Source organism: Salvelinus sp. IW2-2015, unplaced genomic scaffold (genome assembly GCF_002910315.2).
Source record: "Salvelinus sp. IW2-2015 unplaced genomic scaffold, ASM291031v2 Un_scaffold2604, whole genome shotgun sequence".
Taxonomy (NCBI): domain Eukaryota; kingdom Metazoa; phylum Chordata; class Actinopteri; order Salmoniformes; family Salmonidae; genus Salvelinus; species Salvelinus sp. IW2-2015.
The window spans coordinates 227,487-235,813 of NW_019943912.1; the positions used below are offsets into that span (position 1 = coordinate 227,487).

An 8,327-nucleotide genomic window follows, 5' to 3' on the forward strand; every position below is an offset into this window, starting at 1 on the left:
ACAGAGAACGATCGCCTTACGGGAGAGACTGTGCTGCAAGCCAGCTTCAACGCAATTGTCATGCAAGTCATTTAGTGAGGAAAGGATGAAACAGCATCTGTGCCACCAGTAAGTACAGATAAGTAACCTTAGTATAAATCCCCTCGCACGGTCCCCGCAGCCGGCAACTTTCTCATGCTTCTGGAAGGAAATGCTGTAGGAATGCTCAACGGTGTGCTCATTCACCGACAGAGACTTTCAACCCGCAACGAGTCGATTCAGATCGAGTCTTCTCTGGTCTCTTCTCCACCCGTTACCGGTCTAGACGCCGAAGCCTCCACATAGCTCACAATTGAACACCCTAGTCATTGGCGACTCCATTACCCGTATATTAGACTTAAAAATAATCATCCAGTATCATGTTTACCAGGGGAGGCTACCGACGTTTAGCTAATCTGAAGACTGTCGAGAGTAGAAGTATAGGGAATTGTTATCCACGGCGCACCAACAATTAGGATGAACAGTCAGAGGTCACAAGCGCAACAAAGCTTCAGCGGTAAATCAGCTAGAAAGATGTGTCAGCATTTAGAATTGTCTTTTTCCCCCTCCAGTGATTGATGAGTAATGAGCTCTACAGCAGAGTCTCACAACTCAATCGCTGGTTGAAAATCGTTTCTGCCCCTCCCAAAAGATAGAATTTGTAGATAAGTGGCCCCCTTTCTGTACTCACCCACAAATGCCCAGCCTGGCCTGTTTAGATGACAGACCCATCCTAGTTGGAGGGTATCTCATCTTATCTATAACATAGACAGGCTCTAACTCCTCTAGCTCCACAATCAGTTTGTGCAGGCCAGGCGCAGGCTGTAGCCACCCTGCAGCTTAGTGGAGTCTGCCACAGGCATATTCAGTGTAGTCAGCTCAGCTATCCCATGATACAGTGTCTGTGCCTCAATCTAGTTGGAAAAATTTAACATGCGGTGTTTCCTTAGCAATCTCACTGAAATAAAGACCTCCTCCATTCCTGTCATTTTGAATAACTAATCACTGATAATACTCTTGATGTGATTGGCCTGACTGAAACATGGCTTAAGCCTGATGAATTTACTGTTTTAAATGAGCCTCTCCTCCTGCACTAGACCATATCCCCCGTGCATCCCGCAAAGGAGAGTTGTTTCTAGCATTTCGATAGCAATTTCAATTTAAAAAAATAAATGACTACGTTTTCATCTTTTGAGCTTCTAGTCATGAAATCTACCAGCCAACTCAATCACTTTTATAGCTACTGTTTTATAAGGCCTCCTGGCCGTATACGCGTTCCTCACTGAGTTCCCTGAATTCCTATCTACTTTAGTCTTGGAAATAATTTCACATTTTTGTGACTTTAATTTTCACATGGAAAAGTTCACAGACCACTCCAAAAGGCTTTTAGCCATCATCACTCAGTGGGTTTGTCCAACATTTCTCCAGACCTACTCACTGCCACAGTAACTCTGGACCTAGTTTTCCGTGGAATAAATATTTTGGGATCTTAATGTTTCCTCTTAATCCTGGACTATGGACCACCCTTTTATCAAACTGAGGAACTCATTTAACCTTTCGTAATACCTAGATGCAGTCGCACCCCTAAAATAAATTACAGTTTTTCATAAGAAACTAGCTCCCTGGATACAGAAAATACCAGCCCAGAAGCAAGCTCCAGAAAATTGGAACGAAATCTACCACCAAACAGGAAGTTTCCGACTAGTTTGGAAAGACCAGTACCGTGCATATCGAAAGACCCTCTGTTACGATATCATTTCTTACCCTCCTCGACGAGGAGAGGCGAGACGGATCGGACCAATACGCAGATTGTTAGTTCCATAGTGATTTAATAACAACAAAACAATAGCGATACAAAATAACAAAGAATAACTACCGTGACACCTCTGCAAACACTGACACAAGAACAAACACCCACAAAAACACACGTGAAACCCCGCTGCTAAGTATGATTCTCAATCAGGGACAACGATTGACAGCTGCTCTGACATTGAGAAATACCAGGCCGAACACCAAAACCCCAACATAGAAAACAACACATAGACAACCCACCCAACTCACCCTGACATACTAAATAAATACAAAACAAAGAAAACAGTCAGACGTGACACCCTCACTGCTGCTCGATCACCTTAGTTTCCAACTTAACTGAGGAGATAGAAACACATCCAAAAAAAATTAGTACTGTCACCAAGCTAACTGAAAAAGCAGCATTACCCAAGAGAGATGCTTTCACTCAGCGTGATCAATTCATGAACATTCTTTGCAAAATATCATGATCATTAGAAAGCAAATTACAAAGTCCTCTTTAAATCTGCATATTTCTCCAAAGCTCAGTTTGTCTGAGTCTGCACAACACTGCCAGACCTAGATTCAAGGGAGACACTCAAGTAGTTAATACTATATCTCTTGACCCATTGATGAAAATTGTCTGCCCTCAACTTCAAGCTGCATATCTGGGACCCTATTCCAACTAACTACTGAAAAGAGCTCTTCCTGTGCGCCCACCTACAATGAACTTAATAAACTGCTAGCTCATCCACCGGATGTGTACCAAACTCACTAAAAGGCAAATGTTTTACTTTCAAACGGACAAACAGAGATGCCAGTTCAGTTCCAAGAAACAAAGAGATTTCGTTAGATCTGACAATTCATCTTGATGGTTGTACAGCATCTCAAAAAAAACTGTGAAGGACCTCAGTGTTACTCTGACCCTGATCTCTCTTTTGACGAACAGATCAAGAATAATTCAAGGACCGCTTTTTTCCATCTCGTAACATTGCAAAAATCTGAAACTTTAGAAAAATCTGAAAAATTATCCATACTTTTGTCACTTCTAAATTAGACTACTGCAATGCTCTACTTTCCGGCTATTGGATAAAGCACTAAATACACTTCAGTTTGCTAAACACAGCTGCTAGATTTATTGACTAGAACCAAAAAATGTGATCATATTGCTAGCCTCTCTACACTGGCTTCCTGTTAAAGTAGGCTTATTCCAAGATTTTACTGCTAACCTACCAAGCATTACATGACTTGCTCCTACCTATCTCTCTATTGGTCCTGCCGTATATACCTACACGTACCTACGGTCACAAGAAGCAGGCCCTAGAATAATAAGCAAACAGCTGGAGGCAGGACTTTCTCTTATAGAGCTCCATTTTTAGGAATGGTCTGCCTATCCATGTGAGAGACGCAGACCCGTCTCGACCTTTAAGTCTTTATTGAATACTCATCTCTTCTGTAGGTTCTATGATTGAGTTAGTCTGCCCAGGGTGTAAAGTGTAAACGGAAAGGCACTGGCAGCAACGAACTGCCCAATGCTGTCTCTGACTGGCTGTTCTCTCTCTCCACTGGATCTCTCGTCCTAACCCTATTATGGTGCTGAGTCACTGGCTACTGTGTCTTCCATGCCGTTCCTAGGAGGGCGTCACTGAGTGGGTTGAGTCACTGACTGATCTTCTGTCCGGGTTGGCGCCGTAGAGGAGATCTTCGTGGGCTATACTTGGCCTTGTCTCAGGGTAATAGGTTGTGGTGAAGATATCCCTCTAGTGGTGGGGCTGTACTTGGCAAAGTATGAGGGTATATCCTGCCTGTTGGCCCTGTCCAGGGTATCGTCGGACAGGGCCACAGTGTCTCCCGACCCCTCCTGTCTCACCTCCAGTATTTATGCTGTAATAGTTTTATGTCGGCGGGCTAGGATCAGTCTGTTAATCTGAGTGTTTCTTCTGTCTTATCTGTGTCTGTCTGTTAACTTAAGTATGCTCCCTCTATCTCTCTCTCCCTTTTCTCTCTTTCTATTTCTTTCTCGCTCTCTTTCTCTCTCTCTTTTCTCTCTGGACCTGAGCCATAGGACCATGACTCAGACTACCTGCTAGTGATGACTCCTTGCTGTCCCAGCCACCTGGTCATGCTGCTGCTCCAGTTCCAATGTCTTCTGCCTGCGGTTTTGGAAAACCAGAGGTCTGACAGGTAGCACTTCCATGAACAAGTCAGGCTATTCACTGGACGTGCTACCTTGTCCCGGACCTGGTGTTTGATCCCTCTCTGCCACACCTGCTGTCTCTAATTGACTCATGATCGGCTATGAAAAGCAAATGACATTTACTCCTGAGGTGCTGACCTGTTGCACCCTCCACAACCACGTGATTATTAATATCTGACCCTGATTGTCATCTATGAACGTTTGAACATCCTGCCATTTTCTGTTATAATCTCCACCGGCACAGCCAGAAGAGGACCTGCCCCTCATACGCCTGGTTCCTCTATAGGTTTCTCCTATGTCCGCCTTTCTAGGGAGGTTTTCGTACCACCGTGCTTCTACATCTTCATTGCTTCTGTTTGGGGTTTTAGCTGGTTTCTGTTTGATTGGCATACTGTGTCCCAAATGTTTTGCTTGTCACACAATCAAGTTCCATGTTATGTAACTTCAAAACACAGAAGTCATCCCCATATGATGCATTTTGCATCGTACATTATATGATGCAAAATGCATCATAAGGGATGACTCTTATTTGAGATATTTTTTGTGGAAGTTTCTTCCTTTAAGGACGAAGTGATAAAACAACACTGTCTCTACTCACAGACAGTGTGTTCCTGTGAGAGGGCACCCTTACAAGCACAGCTGAGTTCAGCGGAGTCCGGAGAGGGCAGTTTGACAGATATGGAATGAAGACAGAAACAGCATAAGGCCGAGTCTCTCACTTCACTGCTTTCACTACTCTCCATTGGCTTCTGGTTCAGAGGAGTGTTTAGGCTCCACTCAATTCCTAAGAGGGTAACCACTGTCTGAGGAAACACGTCACGAACAACTGACGTTGTCACAGCCACCGTTACAATGGGATGCTTAGTTGGCTGTTAGAGAGGGTAAGAGATACAGGAGGAGATGAGAAAAAAGAGAAAATGTATGACCAATTGAAGGATTTTATGGTATCTTAGTTTTACTTCCTGAAAACAAAGGGCAAAAAACACACTCTCTCTCTTCAGAGCGTGAGAACATCGTCTAAGTGATAGCCAAAACAGCACGTTCTCTCTCTGTCAGACTGAAGACAGCCTGTCTAATGATACGCCAAAACAGCACGTCTCTCTCTCTCAGAGCTGAGAACAGTCTGTCTAGTGATAGCCAAAACAGCACGTTCTCTCTCTCTCAGAGCTGAGAGACAGCTGTCTAAGAGATCCAAAACAGCACGTCTCTCTCTCTTCAGAGCTGAGACACGTCCTGTCTAAGATATCCAAAACAGCACGTTCTCTCTCCTTCAGAGCTGAGGACAGCATGTCTAAGTGATAGCAAAACAGCACGCTCTCTTCTCTTCAGAGCTGAGAGACAGTCTGTCTAAGTGATAGCCAAAACAGCACTTCTCTCTCTCTCAGAGCTGAGAGACAGCCTGTCTAAGTGATAACCAAAACAGCACGCTCTCTCTCTCTCAAGAGCTGAGAGACAGTCTGCTAAGTGATGGCCAAAACAGCACGTTCTCTCTCTCTCAGATGGAGAGACAGCCTGTCTAAGTGATAGCCAAAACAGCACTCTCTCTCTCTCAGAGCTGAGAGACAGTCTGTCAAGTGATAGCCAAACAGCACTTCTCTTTCTCTCAGAGCTGAGAACACTGTCTAAGTGAGCCAAAACAGCACGTTCTCTCTCTCTGCAGACGAGAAACTAGCCGTCTAAGTATAGCAAACACACTCTCTCTCTCTGCAGAGCTGAGAGACAGTCTGTCTAAGTGATAGCCAAAAACAGCACGTTCTCTCTCTCTCAGAGCTGAGAGACAGCCTGTCTAAGTGATAGCCAAAACAGCACCTTCTCTCTCTCTCTCTCAGAGCTGAGAACAGCTGCTAAGTGATAGCCAAAACAGCAATTCTCTTCTCTCTCAGAGCTGAAGAGACAGTTGCTAAGTGATAGCCAAAACAGCATTCTCTCTCTCTCAGAGCTGAGAACAGTCTGTCTAAGTGATAGCCAAAACAGCACGTTCTTCTCTCTCAGAGCTGAGAGACATCTGTCTAAGTGATAGCCAAAAACACTCTCTCTCTCGTCAGACTGAGAGACAGTCGTCTAAGTGATAGCCAAAACAGCACGTTCTCTCTCTGTCAAAGCTGAGAGACAGCCTGTCTAATGATAGCCAAAAAACACGCTTCTCTCTCTCTCAGAGCTGAGAGACAGTCTGTCTAATGATAGCCAAAACAGCACTTCTCTCTTCTGTCAGAGCTGAAGACAGCTGTCTAATGATAGCCAAAACAGCACGTCTCTCTCTCTCTGTCAGAGCTGAGAGACAGCCTGTCTAAGTGATAGCCAAAACAGCACGTTCTCTCTCTGTCAGAGCTGAGAGACAGCCTGTCTAAGTGATAGCCAAAACAGCACGCTCTCTCTCTCAGAGCTGAGAACAGCCTGTCTAAGTGATAGCCAAAACACACCTCTCCTCTTTCAGAGCTGAGAGACAGCCTGTTAGTGATAGCCAAACAGCACGTTCTCTCTCTGTCAGAGCTGAGAGACAGCCTGTCTAGTGATAGCCAAAACAGCACCTCTCTTTCTCTCAGAGCTGAGAGACAGCCTGTCTAAGTGATAGCCAAAACAGCACGCTCTCTCTCTCTCAGAGCTGAGAGACAGCCTGTCTAAGTGATAGCCAAAACAGCACGTTCTTCTCTCTCTGTCAGAGCTGAGAGACAGCCTGTCTAAGTGATAGCCAAAACAGCACGTTCTCTCTCTCCAGAGCTGATAGGACAGCTGTCCAAGATATGCAGTGCTGTTTTGGCTATCACTTAGACAGACTGTCTCTCAGCTCTGAGAGAGAGAGAACGTGCTGTTTTGGCTATCACTTAGACAGGCTGTCTCTCAGATCTGAGAGAGAGAGAACGTGCTGTTTTGGCTATCACTTAGGCAGACTGTCTCTCAGCTCTGAGAGAGAGAGAGCGTGCTGTTTTGGTTATCACTTAGACAGGCTGTCTCTCAGCTCTGAGAGAGAGAGAACGTGCTGTTTTGGCTATCACTTAGACAGACTGTCTCTCAGCTCTGAAAGAGAGAGAGAGCGTGCTGTTTTGGCTATCACTTAGACATGCTGTCTCTCAGCTCTGACAGAGAGAGAACGTGCTGTTTTGGCTATCACTTAGACAGGCTGTCTCTCAGCTCTGACAGAGAGAGAGAACGTGCTGTTTTGGCTCTCACTTAGACAGGCTGTCTCTCAGCTCTGAGAGAGAGAGAGAACGTGCTGTTTTGGCTATCACTTAGACAGACTGTCTCTCAGCTCTGAGAGAGAGAGAGCGTGCTGTATTGGCTATCACTTAGACAGGCTGTCTCTCAGCTCTGACAGAGAGAGAACGTGCTGTTTTGGCTATCACTTAGACAGSATGTCTCTCAGCTCTGACAGAGAGAGAGTGTGTTTCTTTGCCCTTTGTGTTTTCAGGAAGTAAAACTAAGATAACATAAAATCCCTTCCAATTGGTCCATAACAGCATTTTCTCTTTTCTTTCCKKTCTCCTCCCTCTTTATCTCTATARCTCTCCCCCTCTACAGCCAACTACAGCATCCCCATTGTAACGGTGGCCTGTGACAACGTCAGTTGCTTGGTGACGTGTTCCTCCGACAGTGGTTACCCTCTTAGGGACATTGAGTGGAGCCTAAACCCTCCTCTGAACCAGAGCCAATGGAGAGTAGTGAACAGCAGTGAAGTGAGAGACTCGGCCTCTATGCTGTTCTCTGTCTTCAGTTCCATATCTGTCAACTGCTCCTCCGGACTCCGGCTGAACCTCAGCTGTGCTGTAAGGGGTGCCCTCTCACAGGAACACACTGTCTGTGAGTACTGAGACAGTGTGTCTCTATCACTTTGTCCTTAAAGGAAAACTCCACAAAAAAATATCTCAAATACAGAAGTCATCCCCTTATGATGCATTTTGCATCATATAATGTACGATGCAAAATGCATCATATGGGGATGACTTCTGTGTTTTGAAAGTTACATAACATGGAAACTTGATTGTTGACAAGCAAAACATTTTGGGACTACAGTATGRCAATCAAACAGAAACCCAGCCTAAAACCCCAAACAGCAAGCAATGAAGATGTAGAAGCACGGTGGCTACGAAAACCTCCCTAGAAAGGCCGGAACATAGGAAGAAACCTATAGAGGAACCAGGCTATGAGGGGTGGCCAGTCCTCTTCTGGCTGTGCCGGGTGGAMATTATAACAGAAAATGGCCAAGATGTTCAAACGTTCATAGATGACAATCAGGGTCAGATATTAATAATCACAGTGGTTGTGGAGGGTGCAACAGGTCAGCACCTCAGGAGTAAATGTCATTTGGCTTTTCATAGCCGATCATTCA

General features: G+C 45.0%; 1 protein-coding gene across 2 annotated transcripts in view; it reads left to right on the forward strand.

The window, feature by feature from the left end:
• The window catches only part of LOC112074365 (T-lymphocyte activation antigen CD80), a 38,933-nt gene that overhangs the window by 7,043 nt on the left and 23,563 nt on the right, over window positions 1-8,327 (forward strand). For both annotated transcript variants that reach the window (XM_024141557.2, XM_024141556.2), the window contains one exon: window positions 7,520-7,798. In XM_024141557.2, coding sequence (XP_023997325.1) covers window positions 7,520-7,798 — 279 coding nt within the window. The remainder of the gene's footprint in view (window positions 1-7,519; window positions 7,799-8,327) is intronic.